Below are 25,418 nucleotides of genomic sequence, written 5' to 3'. Positions count from 1 at the left end.
ACACTTGTTTGTACAAGAGACATTTTATTGAGATCTGAAGTAGATCCTGGAAGGACATAGGCTGACAGACAGAAGCTGCCTGGTCTGGATTAAACTGTCCAGCTGAAATGTGTATCTCTGTGAAGTCACCCTGTAACCTTGGAGTGTAAATAGATGTTTCCAGCTCTGGTTTGTGTTCACGAATTGCTCTTTTGAAATTATTTCAGATTAATCATCAGGAGGGATCACTTGCTAGAAGATGCCTTTAACCAGATCATGGGCTACTCAAGAAAAGACCTGCAGAGAAATAAACTCTATGTCACGTTTGTCGGGGAAGAAGGGTGAGTAGAACGGGGAAGTGACTGGGATCCCAGACCTCAGTGTGTCTTGCAGCTGCTGTTTCACCAAGCTGCTTGCGGTCTGCAGAGAAAAGGGGAAGGATTACAGTCAGGAAATGCCACATACATAAGCCTAGGCCGTACAGCTGTTCGAGATGACTTCTTAGGCGTTGTGAAATGTAACGCATCCTGCCTCTGCAGAAGTAATGCATGTGTTTATGTGGGTTTTCACAATAGTTGGTGTGTGTTTCAGAATGTTGCTGGGAAAGCAGAGGAAAAACAAACAACTTTCTTGTGTTGTTCATACTTCTTTTCTGTCAGTGCTGACACTGGGTCTGCAGCGCTTGTTAAGAGACAGCTGCCATTAGTTGGAGGAAGGGTGCCTCGGGAGCAGGCTTAGAGGCTCAGTCCTGGATTCCGCTCCTCTCTGAGGCCATGGGAGCTGAAAGCCCTCAGTGCTGCGGGAGGTGCTCACTGCCTGGCCAGGCCGCAGATGAAAGCAGCTGGGCTGTTGCTAGATGAGCACAAATATTCCTGACATCTCATAGTCACTGCAGAGGATGCTCAGTCTGTCTCTGATGACAGTCGAACGTGTTACAGGTTGCGAGATGCGCATTGCAAAGGGAGACGTGGTGAGATTTTCTTTGCAAGTGAAACTGGAACGATTTTGTCTCTTTTGTCTCTCGATTTGTGCCCCCTTTTGTCAGAACTTAAAGCTTGCTGTCTTGGGCATAAATATTTTTATTGATACATCTCGTGAATGTATTTGTAAAGAAATTCAACATTTTATTCCTTGCTATTTAGGAAGCTGCAGCACAGAGCTCTTGGAGTGCTGTAGTGTGCATTGTTGAGTCTTTAAAATAGCGAAGTTGTAATAGAAACATCTCATACAAGATTAGATAAAATTTATCTGTTTTTGAAGCCGCCTAAATCCTGTTGTTTGTTTAAAGTTCACCCTGAAGTCCTTGGTGTTAATAAGGACTCCCTGAAGCCTTAGAATAAAATAATGTTGACAGCTGAGAGCCAAGTGTGGACTTGTTCCCGTAAATGCCATCACGGTGCTGTCGGCGGAGAGCCTCCGAACTGGAATGGCGAGGCTGGTGCGGGAGGAGACGGCGCTGCATTGACAGAGCAGGGCGGGGATGCAGAACGGGGCCTGCCTTACGCAGCCCTGCCAGCCTCTGCTTTTGCAGCTGCAGCCTTGGCTCAGATTTAAAAATGAAAGGGAAAACTTAAAAATCATACAGGAGAGAGTGCTGGGTCCAGATAGACTGGCTCCTTTCATCAGCCGGCAGGCTTTTGCACATTATCACTGGGCACGGCAAGATGAAGAGTGACCTGGAAATGGGGGGGGCACGTCCTGTTCCCATTACACCCAGCCTTCCACAAGACTTTCTTCTTAATGGAATAGGAGGAGTTAATTAAGAGCAAAGTCACGTTAAAATGACGTCAAGTCTCTATTTACAAATCTGTATTTTGAATGAAGAAAGGATGTGTGCAAGCAGCAGTGTTTCATCAGAGATGGTGCAAGGGTATGGATCACATCAAGCTACTCATTTGGCTAGGTGTAGAAGGGCAGGTCAGGGTGGAGGGGGAGGAGGACGAGGAGGAGGAGGAATACTGAAAGTTAATTGTTTCCTATTTGCTCCTCCATTTCCTTTTCCAAGCTTTTCAGTGGGAGTTTGCTCTTGCGTTTCTTTTCCTCTCGGTAAAGAGTTGTAACCTTAAAATAATGGATAATGAAATCCTCACAAACTGGAAGATTTTAGTAACTATTGATTTATTAGTGTATAAGTTAGTAACTGGGGCAGCTCAGTTCCTGCTGTTCACAGGATTTGTATCATGAATCTCGTAATGTTTGGTATTGTCCTTGAATCTTCAACTTCTACAGTCGTGCAGTTGTGATGCTGGTTTCATGGGTTTGCATTCATACTTTATGTGGTGATAAATTAAGAAAATTTTGATGCAAAGAATATGGTTCCTGAAAGTGATTTTTCCTAAGTTGTGTTAACTAGTGGCAGAAGCTGCTTTGCATTTGAGTGTGGTAAAATCTGGATTATTAGTGGTGCTTCCTAGGAGACATGAGTCATGTTGCCAACAACATGTTGCTCTGCTCCCGAGTACCCAGATGCCCCACAGTTGCAGCTGTTGTGTGGTTGCATACCTCTTGTATGAAGTTTTCTCACCCTTGTGCCAAGCCTTTAATTGTGGGATAAATCTGACTGGCAGTGCAGGACTCTCATGATTGATTTACTGAAGATGACTCACAGTAACTCTGCATACAAGAAGAGCTGTAGGAAATGGCTGGTAGTCAAGCACACAGTTTCTAGGCTATCTGAAGATTTCATGGTCAGTCTGCTTATCCCAGAAGTTTGCAAGAGTCTTCCAGATGACCCTTTACTTGATCGTGGTATTTGTGCCAAGGTGAAGATCCAACAGTTGTCTGTGGTATCAAACCATTTTGGTGTTTTTCTGCAATTTGAGGTCGGAATCCACCCTGCTTGCCAGGGTAAGGATCTGTTTCAGTACTTCAGTTCTGGCGCTTAACAGAAGCAAAGTGCTTCCAAATGACTGAAGGGAAAATGTTTTTCATTCAACAGAGGAAAGAAGGTTTGTCTTCAACTTGATAATGGTACCTAGCCTTTGCTTTCCTGACAGCTTCATCCTCAAAAAGAACTCTGGTCTGTGTGTGTCTTCTGTAAAAGTTCATGCATGAGCCAAAACATCAGTAGCAGAAGACCTATGTGAAAGCGGACTTAATACCAAAGCAAGACCTTCGTGAAAGTCAAGTGTGAAATCTTCAGTGTAGAGAAGATACATCTTGATATCTATTTGTTAGGATTATAATAATCTCTGTTCCCCGCAGGAAAAACCCTAGTTTTCTGTTTTCCAACTCTACTAGAGCATTAACTTCATCCTTAACTCATTTCACTGGTGACCTGCAGCATAATGTCAAAATTGAGTCTCCGTGCTTTGTCAGCAGTGAGTTTGTTTATGATTCAGGAAGAAGGGGGTATTTAGAGCCCTTGTTTGTTACTGCTGGAATCTTGAAATAGCAAAAAAAAACCCCAAACAACCAAAGGAAGTGCACTCTCCAAAAGAGATTTAAAGGCACTCAGGTTTGGAAGACAGACAAGAAAATTTAGACCAAGAAAGATAAATCACTGGAGTAATCTCAGTTTATATTGCGAGGGAAAACAGAAATATTATCCTTCCAATCGTCCAGTTGTTGCAAGTCTGCTAAGACAAAATATGGCCATGGTTCATTTTCATTCTGAATTTGTCAGATGCAGATAGGTCTAGTGTTGGCTCTTCCATGCTCCCCCCCCCCCCAATTATTTGGTTATATTCCTGTGGCAAAGAGGCCATGACAGCGGGAGCCAACATTTTTATGAGAGCAGCCCACATAGAGCACTTCATTCCAGTCCTCCTCTGAGCCGTTCCATTTCAGAATTGCCCCACGAGGACTTCGCATACCTTGGCATTAAGCAATCTGCAGGATAAGGGTTCTGGTTAAAATATTATGAAATTTTAATTAAAATATAGCATAAGGAATGTAGATTCAAAAAAGCGTTTCTTTGCACACAATGAGCACTTTGTAGTAACGTCAAGTTTCTCTTTAAAGGTTGGACTACAGTGGACCTTCAAGAGAATTTTTTTTCCTGGTGTCTAGAGAGCTCTTCAATCCGTATTATGGCTTGTTTGAATATTCAGCCAATGATACCTACACAGTGCAAATAAGTCCCATGTCTGCTTTTGTAGACAATCACCATGAGTGGTAAGAATTATTTTTCTTTTTGTTTTTTCAGATAAGTTTTCTGTTGTTCCCACTTGTAGGCAACTGCTCGTATGTGCCCAGACATAGAACAGAGTCTGATCTGTGTAACCAGCAGCAAAATAATTGCATTTCTTTAGAATTTCCTGATTTTCTTTTCTCTTGTGGTTTTAAATGATCGTATTTCTCACAAGGTCAGCAAAACTGAACTGGAACATGCACCATGTGTCTCACAACACCACTTTCTGCGCTGCTTGTACGTTAGCAGTCATTTCATGAAAGCAATATTAGTCTTTTGTGCATATTAATAAAAGTAAATGAAACACTGGGCTTTTGTCAACTAAGGAGTTTAAGGGAGGTTTCAAGCAGATGTTACGGTATGTAATTTGTTTGAGTCTTCCTAAAAAGCTCAGAGGTCTCTGTGGAAAAAAACCCAACATATCTATTGGAAGGAAATCTATGGAGGTATCTTAACTGGGGGCGGGGAGAAGACCACTGGTTACGTAGCTCCAAGCAAAGTCTGTACATACACACATACTTCCAAAACAGTTATCAAGGCTTTTTACATAATCCCATTTTCACAATTATAAGCCAGTTCAAATCACCCTCAGTTGATTTAAGCCATGGCATCACCAGAAGTCTGCAAAGCTGTGCTGTGAAGATGAACAGTGAGTTCTGTGGTGCAGGCAATTAGATTACAGTAACAGTGGAACGACAAGTGCTCATCTGTGGAGGACAGATATGTACTGAGTTCTTGTTAATTGGAAGCGAGATACGAAGAATGAGTATCAGAACGGAATCTCATTACTAGTTTTAAAAATTAATAGCAAATTAAATGGTTGGCTGCATCCAGTTCAGTTAGTTGCAGCGACCGACCTGTTGAGCTCCAGTACTGCAACAACGCATGGCGCATGCTGTACTGGGAAAGCAGAGCAGTCTCGAACAAGGGGAGGAGAAAACCTTATGTGCTCTGCAGCTTCTGCCAACGTTTTGTGTTCATCCCTGGCTTCTGCACTGCTGGACCGGAGACCTTGGCGGGGAGGGAGGCATGACCCCCTCTTCTGCTGGGAGTGCTGGTGCCAGTGACAGCGCTGGTCTGGTACAGCCTCTGGGGGAATTCGGAAAACGCAGCTGTGACAAGCAGCTGTGCACGGGGGGAGAAGGCTCGGCGTGTCGCACCCTCGCCTTGCAAAGCCTGTGTACAGGCTCATCTTTCCAAGAGGATGCAGAAAGTTGAAGAAACATTGTTTTCTTTGAAAAAGAACATTAGAGTGACATCTGGTTCCAGAGATGTGTAGGATTTTTCACAGTGGATCTTTATTCTCGTGGCGATATTTTTTAAGACCCACCTGCTGCAAAGTTGCTGCCGTCTGATCTCAGATCTGTCAAGCTCCGTCCCCCTCAACCCTCATTACAGACCCAACAAAATGAAGATAGTAGGGGAAAAAAGGGAGGGGGGAGAGAAGGAAATTGCTTAGATCCCATTGATGTAGGGCTGGAGAGCACTGTGATACAGAGAAAAGCTTCCAGACACTGTTTGTGAAAAGATACTTAGAAGTCCATAGTCACCAGTCAGAAGAGGGAGCAAGGAGCTGCTCTAAGCAGGAAAGAGACAGCAAGAACTGGCAGGCTGGGAAAGGGTAGGAAAACCTTTGGCCTCCCAGTAACACGAAGTTAATCCTGTGTGAGGTGTGTGAAGAAAATAGTGGCTATCATGAAGAGGCTAGTGTGGCGGGGGTTGGTCGGGTTCAGACGGGTCTGACATTTTTGAGAAGTTGCAACTTAGGTATCTGAGGGATTTTCCACACCCTGTGGACTTGCATTTTTTCTGTGCCTTACTAAGATCGTAAAGGAAACACAAGAAAAAAAAACCAAAATACCACAGTTTAGACGTAGCTATCTGATTTAAAACTGCTGTTTGGAAATACATGTAGGTTTTGATGACAGAGCAGTGTACAAACCACAGAGTTTCAGTATAACGATTGTAACTCTTTCTCTTCCAGGTTCAGGTTTAGTGGTCGAATTCTTGGTCTTGCTCTGATACATCAGTATCTGCTAGATGCCTTTTTTACACGGCCCTTTTATAAAGCCCTCCTCCGAATGTGAGTAGAAGTGTTCTGTCTGCTTTTTTGTTTGGTTCCTTCCCCACGGACAGTGCCATTTTCTGTATGGAGAAATTGTGATGTTTTATCATCAAAGAAGACAGGCCATTATTTATAATCTAATAAATTCATTTCAGTCCAGGACTTTTTTTTAAAAGTTGACTGGTTTCTGATTGTGATTATTAGCCAGTTACTAATAACTCGTTAAGTCGTTTCTGATCCGTATGAAAACCTCAGCTTTGTTTTAGCCATGTTATCAGCTGTCTCCTACAAAATCTTACATTCGAAGCCGTACAATGCAATGCTGTGGATTTACTCCAGATTGTTTAGTAGAGTGCTTATTCATTTGCCTTGTAATGACTCGTGGGATGGGATGTGAATCGCTTCGTAACTTAGACTGTGAGACCCGTTCTCAGAGGTAGACTGGTTGTTGGCAGGCTCCGTTCAGAGGAGCTTCACTCTGATGTGCTGCAGAGCTCATTTTCGGGACGATTACTCCTGTTCTGGCTGAAGCAAGGAGAGCTGCGCTTGCTCAGCGTGTCTGGAATTTAAGACCTAATGAACTTAAGGTGCTTCACTTTTTGTCCTACATTTGAAACCTGTTTTTGAGAAGTCTGGAAGGATGTTTTCTGTATAAAACATCATACATTCTGGTAGTGTGGAGTAATGCATCCATTCCTACTGCACGTCTGTTTTAAAAGTACCTAAACGCTGACAGAATCGTTTCAGTAAGCCCAGATGGACTTTACTACTAATATTGTGTGACTGCCAAATTAAATTAGTTGTTGAACTGGGTGACTCTCTAAACAGCAAAATAAAAAATGATGGGGCAACCACGTGTGTCGTACACAGCCGAATGCCCGTTCAGCCGTGGCAGCAGGGCAGCTGAACAGACTGCCTTGCGCAGTGAAGAGGTCAGAGAGCTGGCGGTGTAGTCACATAAGCAAAAAGGATAGTAGTTGCTTGTTATAAAAACTTACAATTTCTTTTATGATTTGAATTTTTTGTCTCTTCAATCTATGTATTTTCATAATTCCAAAATATTCTTCACCGGAAATATGGGACAGACTCACCGTGAGCTTAAAAAGAAATGTGCCTTCAAGTGAATAAATTCTGGAGCTTTCGATATCAACAAAACCATTTTGTGTTATACAGTAACTGCTGTTACTGGGCAAAGAAACGGAGATTTCAAGTAGTGTCGTCTTTTATTCCATCGATTTTTCTCTGGGCTCCCATTCTCGGTCAGTTTTTCAGGACTGTCCTACCTGACGGCGTTCGGTTGCTGAGCAGCGCTGCGGCCCTGCCCTCACCTCTCTCTGTGTGCTTTCTCCTTGTCCGTGCTAGACTCTGTGACCTGAGCGACCTGGAGTATCTCGACGAGGAGTTTCACCAGAGTTTGCAGTGGATGAAAGACAACGATATCCATGATATCCTAGATCTCACGTTCACTGTCAATGAAGAAGTTTTTGGGCAGGTGTGCGAGATTCTTAATTTGATTTCCGTGTGTATTTATTTGGAAAGAAGAGTGGTTGTCATTCCAAGCTGATTTGAACTTGTTTTTATAAAATTCTGTTTGATGAAAACAATGGTGAAACCTAAGGAGGAATTATTATTTGCAACCAGTCCAACGGGTCTTTCTGGTTAAGGAGATTTTCTGGAGACTATCTGAAATACCAGAATTTTGGATTGCTTTGCTGGAGGTAGTTTACCTGAATTTAATTGCAGCAGAGTTAGCATTGCAAAGGTATTACAACACCTTTGTTACAATGTTATTTAGCAGACGTCGCTACTTTAACCACTGTGAAGACTGTTTCTTCTTCTCAGCTTATTCTTCGTGCTAAATATGAAGATTCTTCAGACTAAGTGGGATTTAAAGTACAATTGTATCCAAAAAAGATTTGTTGTATTTTGTCTTATTTCACATGTTCCAGTTTGCTAAAGTCAGTCTTGGCTAGTGCTTTTGAGGAATTACTTCAACTTAATAGTTTAAATTACTGTAATTCTTTCTTTTGTCTGTATAATACTGTGTGGTCACTGGGTCGCTTTTTGCCTAAGATCACAGAGCGAGAATTGAAGCCAGGAGGTGCCAACATCCCCGTCACTGAAAAGAACAAGAAAGAATATATAGAAAGAATGGTGAAGTGGAGAATTGAGAGAGGAGTTGTACAACAAACAGAAAGTCTAGTTCGTGGTTTCTATGAGGTAACAAACTCCAAAATGAAATTTACTTTCTTTCTTTATCATCCCAAAATACTTTTCTCTTCATGCACATTTCCTGAATACAGAGTCCCAAAAAGCAGATGCTACACGTAGAATGAGAAGTGCTCTTATGGATAGCGGCGGGAGGGATCAAATCGTTGTCAGTCATTGACTTAAACACTATGGTTATGTGTCTGCTCGAAAGTGGAAACTGCTGTCGATCCCTGTTGCTATGCTCAGCAGGGAATGCTGGCAGAAGTGGCCCGTCTGGTTCTTCACTGGGCCTTCGAGTGTTTGCGTGCATGCCGTACTCGGTGTAACTTGGTAGACTGAGATGTACTACCAATCCTTCGAATGCTTAGAAATAATGAAACTTGCCCAAATTTGAAGCATGACAGAATAACATCTAGTATTTTAAATCAAGAAATGAAGAAATACTGCTATGCCTTTTATTTCCGTTCGCAGGTGGTTGATGCGAGGCTCGTGTCTGTGTTTGACGCCCGGGAACTGGAACTGGTCATAGCTGGAACAGCAGAAATTGACTTGAGCGACTGGAGAAACAACACGGAGTACAGAGGAGGTAGTCTTCATTTGAGTCGTTCACTGACAGGGTTGGGGGCTGGGAGTGACCCCGTTTCTGAGACGCTGAAGAACCATCCCATGAGATGCATCTTTAGAATTTTCTGAGTTTCGGTGGTGAAGTTTGCATCAGGAGAAGGTCATTTTGCCCATTTTAGTTTGCTGCATTGCTTCCCCAGGCAGCTCTTGCCTGCCTGTTTTTGTCTGGGCAGCAGAACAGAGCAGGCTTCTCCGCAGAAAGTCCCGTGCTCACCCGCACGCCAGTGGAGTGCCGCCCCGACACTGGAGGCAAATGGAAATGGTAACTGCTCCTAGTAGGATCTGCCTCTTTCCCGCTCTCAAAGACAGCAATTAGAAGTTACAGGGATCCCAGCGACTGCAGGCTGGCAGCTGAGATAGTTTTAGAACAGTGCAAGATTTGGGAACTACTTTGAGAGAGATGGTTGCAGCATCATTGGTAGCTTTGGATATATAAAAAGCACAGCGTTGGGATATTTCAAGGATTGGCACTCCTGTTAGTGACTGATTAATGGGCCAAATGCTTGCAAACAAGATTTCACTCCTTTTTTTCATAGTAAATTAATTCTCTGTCTTTAAGATTTTTAAGCATTTTAGGGCTATTCTTCTCTCCCCTCCTGTCTTCTGCTGCAATTGGGTAGGAAATGTGTCATCCGTGTGACTCGGGCCGAACTAGGAAAAACTTGTGAACTCTTCTCTCAACCCCTTTTGTAGCACCTGAAGGTGTAAAGGCTCTTCTTGTTTTAACAGGCTATCATGACAATCACATCGTAATTCGGTGGTTCTGGGCTGCTGTGGAAAGGTTCAACAATGAGCAACGACTCAGACTTTTACAGGTAAGAAAGCAGCTGATCTGAGTAGAAATAGTGTGCGTCGTTAAAATTCGGTGCTAAACTAGTCCCAAGTACTCAAAAACTTTCTGTAAAAAGCAGTGCAGGGCATCTCCTTTGATGGAGAGCCAGAGATGTCTGCTAATATGTCCCTGTCACGTCTGTTAGTGAGAAGTTCTTATTGTATCCAGATCATTACAAATTCAGTAGCCCCTGATTTGTCGAAAAACGCTTGATCTGTTCATGACAGGTTCTAACTAAGTCTGCTCAACAGACAGCATTTCAGCGCATGCCAGTGGGCAGTCTGCCTAACCTTCAGAATTCAGTCCTTTGCTTACAGTATTTAATGATGGTTTGCTTAGAGTATTTAATAATGGCTTATGAAGATATTGAAGTCCATATAGCCAAAAAGGCCTAACACAAAGCTATTACCATACATGATTACTTTTTCTTTTAGTTCCTCTTAATATAGAATAAAAACAGTAGGGAAAAACTCGCTTAGGCCTAAGTTTAAGTAAGTTGATATCAATAGTGTTTTATTCTGCAGTATTTATGTAGCACAATTGCTCTTCCAAAGAGAAACCTTTGAAAGAAATGAATCTGGTAAGTTGTCTCTTCTAGAGCCCCGTCAGGAAATGCTCTGTTTTCCCTTACCCTCCATTTCAAGTAGCATTTATTGCTTGTGCCTCACAAGTTTCCTTATTTTGCAAATGCTTTTACGTAAGCATTTGGAATTCCGTGATACGCTGATGTAAATGAACTTCTAACCCACACCACCCGTGACGATGTGTTTGCGCTGGCAGTTCGTTACAGGCACGTCCAGCATACCTTATGAAGGATTTGCCTCGCTGCGGGGGAGCAATGGTCCGAGAAGGTTCTGCGTGGAGAAGTGGGGGAAGATCACTGCTCTTCCAAGGTACAACCGTGTCTGTGTTAATGCTAGAGATACTTCAGGATATCGCTTATCGGGATAAGAGATGAGCTGTTTGAGAAACATGAACAATTTGTCACTGAGTATGCAAATATACTGTGCTTTACATGTAAATTTACTTACCCATTGTTCAGTGCCTGATGCATCCATCTTTGTTTAACTCCAATTTTTTTCTCACGAGATGGACAAGGCAGTGTAACTGCAGCTGATATCTGTATTATAATGTCTTTTTCATGGAAAATTATATTAGAATGATAACTATTTCTGAATTTGATTTTGTTATAGTTTGGTTAAATGTGCAGTATTTACTTCCTGAACATGCAGTTCATCACTCAGGAGCAAAGATTAATATGAATTAAAATGAAACAGGACCTGTGACTCTGAAAGCTAGTATCGGAGTTTCTGGATTAGACACGCACAGCCTTTACGGTATAGTTTAGTCACGTAATTTTTATGCTTTGTCTGACTTGAAGAGAGTTAACAAATATGGAAGAGACAAGTTATGAACTGCGGAAGAAGTGTATTTTGAGAAGGGAGCACAGGGACGAGAAGGGGTGAAGATTTCAAAGAGCACAAATAGGGTCTGTTGAAATACGTGAAAAGGGCGAAGGACGAGCATGAGAGTCCAAGGTATGAAAGCAGGAGTTGAGTTGTACAAGGCAGGTTCTAGCCTTTTCTGTATTGTGGTCATGCCGAAACGTTTCTGGAAGGTTCCTTTCATCCAGTTCTGTAATTCTGCAGCCTCTAAAATGGGTTAACAGTGGTTAGAAATACAGATGAGCATGTGGAGGGTGAGTGAACTAACTCCGCTTAATCAGAGCTCACCTTTAGTACGCTGCTCGTAGCCTGTGGTGGTACGTTTGGGCTGGGCACATCCATGGAGGAAATTCAACCCCAATCCTGGCCCATTCCTCTTAAACAAGGTTCCTCAGGAACAGCTTGCATTCAGAGTCTCTTTTTAGACACCAGGCAGCTGTCAGACACATGGAGAGTTTCTCTGGCCACCACCACTTACCTTGTTCCTCCAGCCTGAAGCCAGGGGCAGAGACGTCCCTTGGGTTGGCTCCTGCCTGCGGGCTGCCGTCTGAACCGCTCTGCGAAAGCCAGAGACGCAGAAGTGGCACTGGGAAATCCGCAGGCGCAGCAGGCGGCCGTTAAACAAAGCCGCCTTGCCAGGTTACCGTACAAACGAGAGCCAGGCAGCTGAGGATTAAAGATAAGCAAATTCTGGAAATTGCTATTTCAAATCAAATACTCTAATGTCTTTTGGGGGCCTAGGAATAGCTTGTAGCCCGGTAAGTCCACTTTATAGTTTGATTGTGATTGACCTGTGTACTAGCTTTGATTCTGTCTAAAAAGGAAAAATATTAAGATTTTTAAAAATCAATTCTGACTTCAAAATGTCAGATTTCTTTGTAAGTTTAAGTAAGAAAAGGGGTTGTGGGAGTTTTTCCATATATTCTCTAATACTGGAATTCCTGGTGCTACCACGCACAGCTTGCAGCGTGCACAGGGTCAGGACGTGCCTGAACAGGCTGCTCAGAATTTCCTCTCAGAGGTTACCCAGAGCTCTGGTTGTAGGAAACCCCAGAATAAAGCCGCTTCCTGCAGAGCAATCTGGAGCAGCACGTCGAGGATCTTTGCTGCCGGAAGGTGTTCAGCAAGAGCAGGGGAAACGCCAACACCTGGCAGAATGTATTGTGCCCTTCAAATCACATTTGTGATTCTCTTGCTTAGGAAACATTTGATTTTTGTCTCTGTGGGTAGTTTTTAACGTAAAAGTGTGAGAATTAAAACAAACTAACAACCCGCTTGTTTTGTTAAAATAAACAACTGCATATGGCAAACACCTGCAGTTACCGTGAGCTGGCAGTTCCTGGCGTTCGTACGTGGAACCTTGATCTCATAAAAAATAAATGATCTTCCACGCTTACGCTTACACGGGCTGAGCCCTGAGCAGGAGGGAGTATCGGCGTTCGACAGATCTGGTTCCTGCGCTTCAGCCCGCGTCTCCCCAGCTGCAGACACTGCAAGCACCCAGTGGTGCTGGCTTGAAGGTAGGACATTGTTCACAACGACCCCGAGCAGCAAACTTCCCAGAGGGTTCCGAACAAGCCCTGCCTGGGTAAACACAGGGCTGGGTCTGCCGAGGGCGCTGCCCTGGGAGCCCGGCCTCGCGCGGGTTCTCACGCAGATGGCCAGCGCGTCGGTGTCGAGGCGCCGTCACGCACTCCTAGCAGAGCCGTGCTTTGCCCTTTCGATTTCAGTTGGAGCGTTTGTCAAATCTGTTAGTGCTTGGTGAGAGGGTGGCAAAAGCCACGACTCAGCAAGTCAGTGCATTTTGTGTTTCTTCCTCTGTTTCTAAAAAACTGCTGCACTGCTGAAAACACATGAAAACGGCCCCTCGCTGTCTCTTCTTCCTGATTTTGAGACACAGAAGGCAGCTAATACAGTTACTTAGCTATGGGACTGTGGTCTAAGCAGCTGTGAATGTAGCCACCCAAGTGCTCCCTAGATGTTTACCTTGTTCCCACGGTGACTGCTGTGTAATCAGTTCTTCTCAATCAAAACCGTGGGGCTTCCGAGGGGCGTGTGTCAGGTTGCCGAGCTGGTATCGCCGTCCGTTACGCTAGTAAGTCAGTAGCACGTACAAGGCCCTGAAAAGATTGATTATTGTAGGTAGGTTTAGCTGAAGTATTGCTATCCCTGATGCCACTTCTTTCTTTCGCACGGTGTCGTACGTTCCGCTAAACCAGCGGCGAGACGGCTGCTCCTTCCGCCCGCTCCCGGGCCGAGGGGCTGGCTGCGGGTTCAGTGCGGCGCGTCACATCTGTGTGCACGCCATCGTTCGCACGCGGGCAGCATTTACGGCTGCCTGCTGGAGTCAACTCCAAGTCAGTCTATTCTACTGCTGTAATCAGAGTGAAGGGGAGATTAGTTAGGAATCTAGACTTCAGGAACCAAGGTGGTTTTTCATGTTGTCATAAAGCGTGAGGCCCACATGGTTTGCAGAGTTGGAATGGGAAAACACTGTCCAGAGCAATAAAAAACCTTTCTTCTCAAAGATGTGCAAAGGTGCTGCTAAGGTGAGAAAGGCGTGCGTTCCCTCAGAAGACAAAGATCTCACGTTTTTGTCTCATTTCAGGACTTGGCTTTCCAAAGTAGGTGATTGCACTTTCGAAGTTGCCCTCTAAATGAAGATAAAACTCAGTTCTCCTAATAAATGTAAACAACATGCCGGCCTGCTATTGAACCAGTCTGTAATGAATCCCTTGCTAATTACAGACTATTTCTTCCGTAATTTGTGGTTTCGCAGCCCACACAGCGCGATCCATAGCGCGAAGGAGCGGCTGCCAGCCCCGTGCAGCAGGAGCGTGCGGTGAGGCCGCTGGTTGCCTCGGACTCTGCCGCGCGCTGCGCTGGACTCGAGGAGCACCCAGTTCCAGCCCCCGCGTGCTGCTGGGTCTCAGTCAGCCTCTTTCTTCAAAAGGGAAACTATTATTGGTTTGGTTTTTAAAGTGCTCTGCAGGAAGCGCAGTAGCATCCTCTGTATCACAGGCAGTACGGTGTAAGGTTTTTGGGAAGGTGAAGGAGTGGAAGACAGCCCTTCCCCGGGAGCCTGGGAGGGTCGGCCGGACGGAGGAGCTGGAACACCGGCTGGGGAGATCCGTGCCTGCGGGCAGGGCGCTTCCGAGCGCCCGGGGAGCCTGCGAGGTGCAGGGCTCCTGGCAGCGACTGCGCCTTGGACGTTCGGACCGTGGGTGTAATACCGGCGTGACCTGTGCTGGCTGTGCATTTTGTCAGCCTGGTATTTTTACGGCACTGTAAGGCTTGGAACTGGGTGTTTCGCCTTCAGTGAGGGCTTGTCACTGACTCGTGTTTTTAATGAACGAGATTAATCCACCTCACGTTCCGTCCCCGTAGCTGGGAGCTGAGAGCCACTTGAAATGGCGATTAATAACTTTGCTCCCATGGAAGGCAGCTCTTTCTGGCTCCGAGAAAGCTCGGTGCAGGTCTGTTGCAGGCCCTCAGATTTCTGGGAGTGGCTCAGTGAAACGAGGAGTTGCTTTTACTGTGAGGAGGGAGCTTGTGCAATCCTGCCGTTGACTTTATACATCTACACTTAATGCGGGTCATACTGATGAAGGGCAGGTCACTGCCAGAAAAGTTTGTTTTTCAGCTGGACTGTATTTAAGTAACTCTGTGATGTGTTTTATTACAAAAGAATAAAGTGTTTGTAAACAGAGACCTGCCAAAATACTTAAAGGTTTTTATCCTCTAAAGTCAGCCCAAGGTAAGGCTTTGGTACAAAGCTTCATAGTGGAAAAGATGCCTCCTCCAGCTGCTCTTTGCCTCGTTTCTTCCTCCAGAGCCCATCACATTGATAGTTACACTGCCTGCTTCACTAGAGCAGCCCCAGCCCCTGCCGTGTTTCAGAAGGCGTTATCCTGAGCCTGCCCTGCGGCCGGGCAGTGATGCCCACGGTTCTGCTGCGAGGGGGCACCTTGGTGGCCTCCCTTTTCACTCCTGGAGGAGGTTTGGAGAGTCAGTTTAAAGTCTGTCAAAAAACTGAGGAGAATGGAAACTGAGAAATAACCCACGTGGGTGTCCTCGGAAGAAAGCAGGGTGGTGTGCTGGAGGTGCCTGCGTAGTTTTGTGTAATTACAAGAAGGATTATGCTAAAGGTGGCTGGCTCGCAGGGCCGGGTACATCAGCACGAGCAGTCCCTTCCCAAGAGCTCGCTCCCCAGGCCGAGGAAATGGAGAAGGCAGAGCGTCTGATTTGTCTGTCCGTCGCCACTGTGGGACTGTTTCCCGTGTAGCTAGAGGGTTTGTTCATATGTCATCAAATTAATCTTATGCATATTCAGGGTACTGAAATACCTTGTTTATGGTTACAAATATAGTATGCAAGTATCATCAGTACAGAAAAAAAATACTACTTCTCAGAAGACACTTTTAAAGCGAAGATTTCAGAACAGGCTATTGGAGTTCTACCATGTTATATCATTCTTTTCTCATGCACGTGTAGTGGATAAAATTTATCCCACGCCTTTTGGGCTGTCCGTGTGTTTCTAAAGACCTTCCTAAATGCTTCTGACTGGCTTATTTTAATTAGAACAAAGTAGATGAAACCTGACTGCCTGTTCAGTTGGAGAACATCGTTTGACAGAAGTCTTCTGAAAGAATACTATCTGCCCTTCTCCGCGCAAGCACGTACCAGTCTCTGTGTTCTCTTTGAACTTTTAAAATAATGTACTTCTTCATCACCTCTTTTTGTTCTTCCCCCTCAGGGCTCACACTTGTTTCAATCGTCTGGACCTTCCCCCTTATCCATCATTCTCTATGTTGTATGAAAAACTGTTGACAGCAGTTGAAGAGACGAGTACTTTTGGACTGGAGTGACACACAAACCACAGTGCCCAGCTCACTGGACTTTCGTGGATCGGTCTTCTCAAGGGAGGAACTGTACTGGGTTTCCTAGAGGAAAATGGTCTTTCGGTGCAATTCAAATAATGCGGTTCCATGAAAGAGCTTACGAAGCAAGCAAAAAGCATTGTGGTAGCGGCAGAATTCTCTGCAGTGCCACCAGAGTGTGCCTGATGGGCAGGGGAGACGGAGCCTTGCAAGCCACGGCTCTTCAGGACGGCCGCACGCCTGCAGTTTGTGTTCTGAGCCAAGGAGAAGCGTCAGCCCGTGCTGTGGTCAGCCTGGCTACTGCAAAACTGACCTGTACCCCAGCGCTGGATTGCATCAGAGCTGTTCAGCAGAAAATTCAAGTCAAAATGTGAAATCATTCAGCCCTTTATCTACCCAGGAAATGGTCAAAAAATTGTACAATGTGTTCATTTTTTTTTTAATTCATGAAGGTACATTACTTCATGCCATATGTTGTAACAGCGTATCCCGTACTTGCTGTACCTGAGATTACGAGAGCCTGCGTGGTGTGCACCAGAGAGCTCCAGTTCCCAAGGCAGCAGTGAACTGGAAGGCACGTCAGCAGCAAAGGAGGTGACAGCAGTGGCTTGCGCTGAGGAGGTTCGTGGAAATGGGTTTGCCAGGGGTGTGTGACTAACGATGAGCCATTATAATGAACTTTCGTAAGACTGATTTTATGCTTTATACTGCATGGAAACTATTTTAAGAAGAAACTAGCAATTTATCACAGCATATCAGGAAAAAAAAACCTAACACGGTGACTTCTGTTTATTTTTATAAGTTCCTTATATTTTGTTTCTTAGAGCGTACACAGGAAACAAGCAAACTGCAATGCCATTTCGGGTCTTTTGTCACTTTCCATGCTTGAACAGACATTCTGCTAGTGTTTATTCTTTAAGCACTCTCAAGGGGAAAAAAATGCCTTTTATTTTTATAAGAGTAAAAAAACTCCCAGAAGTATTTTGCACTGAATGTACCAAAGCTGAAGGGACATCATGATCTGACCGATAGCAAACTGCATCACTATCAAGTACCTGTAAAAGCGCGTAGGAACCAGGCTTTCTTCACGGTGCCCTGTCTACAGATACCAGGACTGTGCACATAAGTAATAATTTTATAATACTACGTGTGATATTGTAATATGCATTTATTTTAAATGCATCAGAGTCATTTTTCATGCATTGGGTAACTTAGTGCATTGGAGTTTACTACGAATTTTTCACATACTCCCCACAACTTTTTGTTTGTACAGCACCATCAAACACTGGCTCATTCGGAACCCCACGAGTAACCTACTCTGAGGTGAGCCACTGGTCACAACGCCACTGCCCCGTACTGGTGAGCACCTACGAGATGGGAACTGTCCATAGCTCGCATTTTCACTGATAAGTAGTTTTTTTATCAAACGTTATTTGCAAGAGGTTTTTATGGCAGATCAAGCGCTGCATGGACCCCAGTTTCTTTGTGCTTCGTTTTGCTGAAACACACGAGGCTTGCTCGCATCTCTTTGGTACTTTCCTCCAGAGGGTCTTGGGGAACACCTGCGCAGCTGCGCGCCGTTCCTCGGGCAGCTGCTGTCCCGCAGCGCATCCGCCACACTTCAGAAGCCCGGGAAGTCGCGCTTGGATACCGGGTGACAAGAAGACGCATCTGGCTTTGCGCTGGCCCTCGTGGTAGCACGGAAGCACAGCAAGCTGTGGGAAAAGCAGCTTTGGAAGCGACGTTCTCGCTTTGGAGACCCTTAGAAGGGCATCTCAGGGAGGTGTCCTGCTTGTTCTTGTGGGAGCTTTCTGCAGCAGAGGTGAGCGCCTGTGGAGATGGCGTCGGCAAAGACTGCCGCTCCGCCCTCCACGCTGGGAGGCAGGTCAGCCGTGGTGGTGGCAAAGACTGAGAAAACCCTTCAGGCTTTCTGAGATGTTACTTGTGCAAAGGAAAACCCACTTGCAAAATCAGAGTGGAAGCGTTCTTTTATTTCAGGAATAATTGAGCTTCAGCATGACATCTGGGACTCGCTTAAGTAACACCGGTTTTCTTACGCTACTTCTGGTTGATAGGAAGTAGCAAAGAAAAATGCAAACACGTCACCCTGTTTTTACACGTGTATTTATCAGTCTGTGCTAAGCTTGCATGTCACAGATCCTAATGCACATCTTTTTTCAGAACACGGTTGAGCAGTCTGGCAACCTGACTTGTCATCGGGTCACTCCGGCATGGCTCGTGTTTCATATGATCCATTCACTGAGTAGCTACAAATCTGGCACTCGAAGCAGAATGCGACTTTGGATGGGTTGAAGGACTGCAGAATTTTGATTTTACAATACTGTGTTACCTGTGGTCTCAAAAGGAGATTTCCCAGGTAGAAACTGTACCTACAAGTTTTGAACTAGAAACTCTTTGGAATGAAACGTTTCAATATTTGGCACAAAGTCAGTTTATACTAGTCTGCCTTTTAAGTTATGCTTTTGTACAAAACTAAAACAATAAATGCATCTTGTCAATTTTTATTTAATTTTATTTACTGCACCCATTTGTTCTGTATTTATGCATGTAAAAATAATTGAAATCAGTCATGAGGATCTGGTATTCTGTAAAGATAAGACAGGGTCACCCGTGGGGCAGCTGCCAGTTAAAAAAAAAAAAATACAGAATCTCTGTAGCATTAAGACCAAGATAGACTGAGGAGAAGCTGCTTCTTCCTCCTTTGCTGCCAGCATCACCTGGGGGCCTCCAGAAAAATGCCGTTGGAAGGTGAGGAGGGGTTTGCTACCTGGTGCCTCGAGCGCTTGGCTGGCTCTTCGCGACGACACAAGCGATGCTGCTGCTCTGCAGAGATCAGCAGGGAGGGAGGGCAGGAAAGGAAGCCTGAACTTTCTCAGATCCGCACATCTCCGGGCTGCGGTGTGGAGTGTGGTCCCTTCAGCGTGGGCAGCCGTCCCCAGTAAATGCGTCCCAAGTGAAGCCAGCTTTCATGTCCTGCAGATGACCGCAGCAGGCGACCACGGTGCTTTTGCTGATGATGTGCTGTGGCAGGCAAGAGGGTCCGGAGAGAGAAAGACTGAGAAGCCTTTCTGAAAGCTCCCTGTCCCCTCAGAGCGCTTCCAGACGGTGCCAAGGAGCTTTGCGTTTCGGGAGGGAAGGAAGCCAGTCAACCTGGAGTAGACCAAAGGTTCCCTTCAGCTACAGCGTGATGACGCCTTCTCCGAACGTAGCCTGCGGCATCTCCATCGGGCAGAGTCGGGCTGGGGCGGTGCCTGCGGGAGTTACGGCGCGGTGCCCGCGTTTCCCGCTCTGCCGGCCAGCGGAGCCACGCGTTGCTGGCCACAAGCAGCCAAAACTCAACCGAAGCGCCCCGCAGAGCTGGTGACCGATGGAGCGATGCAGGGCGGCACCCGCCGTGGCAGGCAGCGACCCGTTCGACGTCCGCAGGCCGGCAGCAGCCGGGGGAGCAGGGGTTTCGCCCACAGCGGGCAGAAGACGGCCGTCCGCTGTCGCGCTGCAGGGTACCGCGGGAGAGCCGCCCGTCGGGCCAAAATCACATCCAGCTTCACCCGCGATCCCGCTGACCAGCAGCAAGCCTCTTCCCCCACCCCTGCCTGCTGTCTTCCCTCAGTATTCATCAAATGTTTGCCTTTTTTGCTTTTAAGCATAGTTTTCGTTATCCTTGTTGTGAACCTACCGTAACAGGGTGTTAATATGACTTGGAGAGTACCTGGGGTGAAATCCAGCTGCGTACGCCGGGCTGCTGGGCACCACGCGGCTCGGCGCTGAGGCAGTTCGCCTCGGGCCATGGGGGGGATGCATGTGATCGTCGGGGAAACTGAAAATCTGGGCAGCAGGGTGCTGGCAAGACATCAGACCGAGTTTCTGGCAGGAGTTAAACTGGCAGAGCACGGGGCTGGTAGTTTGCGAAATTTAAAATTATAGGAAAGAAAAGAGTTTTGTGGTTTCTCGTGTATATTTAATCCTTTAAAAGTAAAAAAAAAAAAAGCAAAGCTTCCTTCTGGAGCGTTCCTAACGGTGTCATCCTGTTGGTAACTGTAATCTCCGCAGCATTAATTGCGGCTGTTCGCTGGGTTTCTGCGGCGGTCGCTTGGAGGTTTGCGGAGACGCCTGCCGGCGCGCGGTCTCCGGGCTGGGGGAACCGCTGCTCACGGGCGGGGGGTCTGCGGCAGCCTCTGCAAGTTCATTTCCCGGAGCAAAAAGCAAGTTAATTCTTTTCAGCAAAGGAAAATGACTTGTATTAAATTATGCTAGTAGTTATGTTTTTCTTGGTATTGTTTTTATGTGGAGGGGTAATTTATTGCTGTTAGTGCTAATGGGAGTCGAGCAAGAAGTCTGGTCTCCAGTCGTAAGATTACAGACTTAGGTTAACCTTCCCATATTACTGCTCAGCCACCCCTGCTGTTTCCCCTTCGCATCCTTTCCTCCCTGGCCAAGCAAACTGAACTCCAAGCAACATTGCAGAGTAGCTACTCAAACCTGGCTTCTTAACCTGTTTGCGTCTCGGCTCAGCAGTGTGGGGTGAAACAGAACTGCAGAGATGTTACGGGTCGACTAGCTGACCGGCTGCAGGTACGGGATCCTTCACCGTTGCATTAGGGCAGCCGCAGGGGCTGCCGTTGGACCAGTCTCACTTTTTGTCTGAATATTTTACAATTTAAAAAAAATTTAGGGGTTGAATTTGAAGCTGCTTGTTTGCTGGAAAAATAAATATTCATTACATAAATAGTAGGGGAAAAGAAGAACTTAATGGTAAAGCCAGTAAGGCTAAGAGCCTTTTTACAACCCATTTTTTGTTAGCGGTGTGCAAAACCATAAATCTGACCGTATAAAGACACAGTTTTCACAGTGGGCATTGGTTTATGTTTTGCATCTCTTTCAGATAGACCACGAGCTTCACAGTGCTTCTGTCTGGGTTCAGGCTGACTGGTTGCAGCACTAGACTACCACTATTTAAAACGTTCATTGCTATGAAAAGTTTTTTATTCAAACATTCTAGTATTTCCTAAAATAATTTTACCGTGAAGAAGGGTATCGTTCAGGTTGAAACTCGTTTAGGGCTCTGCTTCATAGGCTTTGCCATCTTATGCTATAGGTATTTTAAGATAAACTCATGATTAATTTGCAAGTTCTCTTTGATACCCGTGACATTATAATGAGCTCCTGGTTACTGCTTGGAGAGGCTCCTCCTGACCGTAGGTGACAGGGTGACAGCCAGGGGCTCCTCTGGAGAGCTTGCAGTCCCGTGTCATATCTGCAGGTGTGCAAAATGCGCTTAAAATGTCTCGTGAGGACTATGTGAAGTAATTACACTCATTGATTAGCCCCCTTCTAAGTCAGTAATTGGAATTTTGAACTTGTTTTCTTTATGTACCAAATGCAGTCAGATTACATTGCAGAACAGTAATAATGAAAATTTAACTGCAGGTGTATTCTGACAAATCTCTTCACGTTATGGTGAATGCAAAAGGGAGCTGAGCTATGCGTCTTCCAATCCTTCCTCCTTTTAAAAACTGCTGAATAATGAAACCTGTATTTTGTGTTTCAGTTATTTCTTTTGTAGAACTTTCAATAACTTCTCACTCAGCCCCTCCTAGCAGAAACCTGGTCTACTTAGAGGGCTGTTGCTGGGCACGCAGGAGGTATATTGTTCCACTAATTTAACATAGTTTTGTGCTGACATCAACGTAATCAGCTTTTAAATGTATAGCCCGACAAAGCTCCCCAGGACTCTGGTCTCCCTTATTGTGGGCTGCCTTCCAGAGGCCAGCGGCCTGTCCCTCTGATGGCACACAGCCCTGCAGCGGCCCGGAGACCAACGTGACCCCCTGCGCTGACGGCAGCTATGGTCTCAGAGGGGGCTGCTGTATTTTTTCATCAGGAATTAAACTGGTCTCCGTTGCAACGAGGGCAGCTCCCTTCCGTCCAGAGAGTCGACAGGGTCATGGTTACTCTGACATCTGCTCTGGGAGCAGTTTAAGAAAAACAGTCATAGAAGCTTTTTGGAGAACAGCTGATTAGTGTCCAGGGGTAGAGTGTCCCTTTGTTTTGGTTTGGCAAAATCAATAACGAGGCAGGGGATTTTTCTTGCGATGTTTTCTGAACTCCTCAGCCGCCGTGGGCAGCTCCAGGCTGTTGGCTGGAGGGGCGAGCAGCTCTCGCAGTGGGGCCGGTGGGTGCTGGTCCAGCAGGCGCGGCAGCAGCTGGTTCATCACCGTGGTGGGGACCGAGCCTTCCACGGGGGGAGGCTGTGTCATGTGGCCCTGGAGCCGGCTGCTTCCAAAGGCTCGTTGCTGTCTGCACTGCCTGTCACCTGCAGCAGGAGTGGCTCCAGACATCCTCCACTGGCTGGCACCTCTCGTTTTCAACGAGCGCTACAGTCTTCATTGTTAGAAATACTCATCTAGCAGGGTGAATCAGGTCAATAAAAGAAGATTTTGCTGAGACATCATATTTGGCTGCCATGCTGACTGCAGTCAGAGGTTGGAGCTGAGTAATTTTAAAATAGATGACTGCCTGAATAAGCAAATTAATCTCTGAAGCCTCATAAATAATGCTAAGGGAGGAATGCAGTTGTAGGTGCTGTGATGATAAGATGCGGCAGTGCCACGCGGCAGACAGAGCGTACGAAATGCGGCCGCGGAACAGCGCTAGGGAGAGGACGAGACTGAAAGAGTGGGGACAGGCAGCGGGCTACCTGCGCAAGGAGGGCGCAGGGCACCCTGGCTGGGCAAAAAGGGACGCTTTGGGCTTGAGAATCAGGCTGTGAGAACGCACCCAGGAGGAATGCCTGTCCACCCTGAAACACATTCCTGTTACTGCCGCTGCAAGACACGTTTCACCGAATCACAAAGTTTCACAAATCTAAAGTACGCAATCAGAAAACTTACTTCTGTGTTGGTTTTCTTGGTTTATTGGTTTTGAGTTGTTTTTTTTTTTAATTTGGATTACTTTCAGCAAAATGAAGTCTTCAGAGTAAAACAAGGGTGGTGTCTGGAAGTCCTCTTTACTCTTATTGTTTGTACCAGTAATTAGTGTGTTTGTTACTAGCTGCTTTTGGCAAGAGAAATAGTATCTGATAAGGAGTTAAATCACCACTACCGAAGATGACTTTCATTTTCAGTGCGATGGGCCAAATCCCTAACATTTAGATGTGTGAAAATGTAGGCGTTTAGATGGCTGGGGTTTGTGTTATGGTTGCCTAAGGACTGTGACTTCCCACAAAGGGTGTTTTGGCACGCTGGGATTGATGGGACATTTCTAAAGCTTATTTAAGGTGATAAAAATACTCTCAGTGATCTAGTTAGCTTTGGCCAAGCTGATGGGAGTCTGGATGCCATTCATGCTCTGATGACATCATCAGAAAAAATACTGTGTCAGGGGGTAGGAAGATTTCAGGATCTGGTTCTCTGCCTAAGAGCTGACGTGGTTCTTTACCTAAAAGCCAAGACTATTGGATAAGTCGGTATAAGAGTCAAAAGAAGAATTCCTTGCAAGTGTTCTCCTTCAGCGTGGTAGCTGGGGAGGGGGAGGTAAGGGTTCTATATAAATTCTGAGTCCTACCCTAGAAGACAACTAGTACGTTGGACCGTACCGTTCAGTAGTTCCCTACAGCAGGGCATTTTCCTGCCGTGAGTCTGCAGCGCTCAGGAGACTGCTGTTTGTTATCAGCATTGCAGGGAGGAGGAAGAATTGTAATAACATGAAGTACACAGATCATCTTAAGAGGAGGCTTTTCCTTAGTACTCTGTTTTTTCCTTGGAATGATGTAGCCTTGAGGGCATCCACGAATCCTGATCGGCAAGGCTGCTTTTTGTATCCCCGACCTAACATTTGTGCTTGCAAGGGCTGGTACGGTATGGCAGGGGGAGATGGTAGAGCACGAGAAGGTGACAAGGGGTGTGGTGTGGGACACCGGCACCCCCGGGTCAGGCGAGACCTTGCCCTTGCGAGGCGACGGGTCGGGTTGTTCAGCATGTTTGAAACGCATACGGTTTTACAAGTCTTTGTAGTGGGGCTGCAGGCATCCAGAAACGAACAGGTAGATAGGTGCATCTCCCGCATTTTTGACAATTACTTGATATAATTTTATACCAAGCTCTTTGTTTTTAAAGAATTTCCAGCACTGAGAATGCAGAGTGTGCATTTATTTCTTTACACACGTGGTGGTGTATTTTTTAATCCTTTCCATACTTTTCAGTTAAGTGTCCACAAGACTGTATATCAAAGGCAATACCAAGTTTTTCTGTCTTTCTACAAGCCAGTTGAGGTTTCACCTGAATTTGGTGTATGTCTTTCACCAAACGCTGAATGGGGACTACGTGCTTCAGGCATTAAGACGGTGCGTGTCCTTTTCTCCACGTGCGTTGCGTGACATTTCACGTTTCTTCTCTGAGGCAGGGAGCGCAGGTAGGAAGTGTGTTGAGTGTGTCCGGGGTCACACCGTGTGTCCCGCTCTGCCTGGCTGCAAGGGATGCACCATCGTGTTTGCCTGCTCACAGATTTGCATCACTGGCTACTCCATTGGATACAGGACTGTTGCGTTGTATTTCCTGTTATTCAAAAACATTTGGGGAAAAGATTTTTCTGTGTATAATTTTATTTTCATACTGATCTCTATTTTGTTTAAGACCCATGTTTCATCATGAAATCACTTCAAATAAATCTTCTTACAAAATCCACTTTGGAAATCAACTCTCTTATTGTGCCTCTGAATATATCGTAACATTTTTTTAAACGAGTGCCTCTTGTCTCTAGATCATTCTGGGTCCTTTGCAGCATTTAAAAACTTGAGAGAAACCACAAGATACTCTTTCTTACATCACCTTTTCTGCGTGACTTCTGGTGGCCTGTGGAGTCTGGCGTGCTACAAGTCGTAATTTTGGAAGCAGAGAAAGTCAGGATTCTGGGGCCATATGCAACATAATTTGAACAAGAGCTACGTGTGGAACTAAGACGATCACAAATTAAGCGACCAAAGCGCCAGGCGCTCCAGCCAGCCGACACGCTGGCGAGGCCCAGGCGTGTGACAGAGTCCCTGCTCCTGCATGGGGCAGCGACACTGGCTGTAACGCGGAACAGCGCGGTGTCTTCACAGGGAGATACCTGCAGGGGAAAAATCTACTTTTCTGTCTTTAATAGAAGCTGGTGGCCCCCACAAAGGATTTCCTCCTGCTTTTGTTACAGATGGTACTAGTTACTCCCTTCCTACGCACAAATGTGGTGGGGT

The 25,418-nt window shown here is 45.8% G+C and overlaps 1 protein-coding gene across 2 annotated transcripts in view; it reads left to right on the top strand.

Moving 5' to 3' along the window:
- The window catches only part of HECW2 (HECT, C2 and WW domain containing E3 ubiquitin protein ligase 2), a 176,462-nt gene extending 151,646 nt beyond the window's left edge, over positions 1–24,816 (top strand). For both annotated transcript variants that reach the window (XM_075430809.1, XM_075430811.1), the window contains exons 21-29: positions 207–320; positions 3,943–4,095; positions 6,096–6,194; positions 7,539–7,668; positions 8,250–8,396; positions 8,859–8,973; positions 9,741–9,826; positions 10,624–10,736; positions 16,045–24,816. In XM_075430809.1, the coding sequence (XP_075286924.1) occupies positions 207–320; positions 3,943–4,095; positions 6,096–6,194; positions 7,539–7,668; positions 8,250–8,396; positions 8,859–8,973; positions 9,741–9,826; positions 10,624–10,736; positions 16,045–16,156 (1,069 nt within the window). In that variant the 3' untranslated portion in view covers positions 16,157–24,816. The remainder of the gene's footprint in view (positions 1–206; positions 321–3,942; positions 4,096–6,095; positions 6,195–7,538; positions 7,669–8,249; positions 8,397–8,858; positions 8,974–9,740; positions 9,827–10,623; positions 10,737–16,044) is intronic.
- Positions 24,817–25,418: the final 602 nt, after the last annotated feature.

Source organism: Opisthocomus hoazin, chromosome 9 (assembly GCF_030867145.1).
Source record: "Opisthocomus hoazin isolate bOpiHoa1 chromosome 9, bOpiHoa1.hap1, whole genome shotgun sequence".
Lineage (NCBI taxonomy): Eukaryota > Metazoa > Chordata > Aves > Opisthocomiformes > Opisthocomidae > Opisthocomus > Opisthocomus hoazin.
This window is presented reverse-complemented; position numbering and strand designations above follow the sequence as displayed.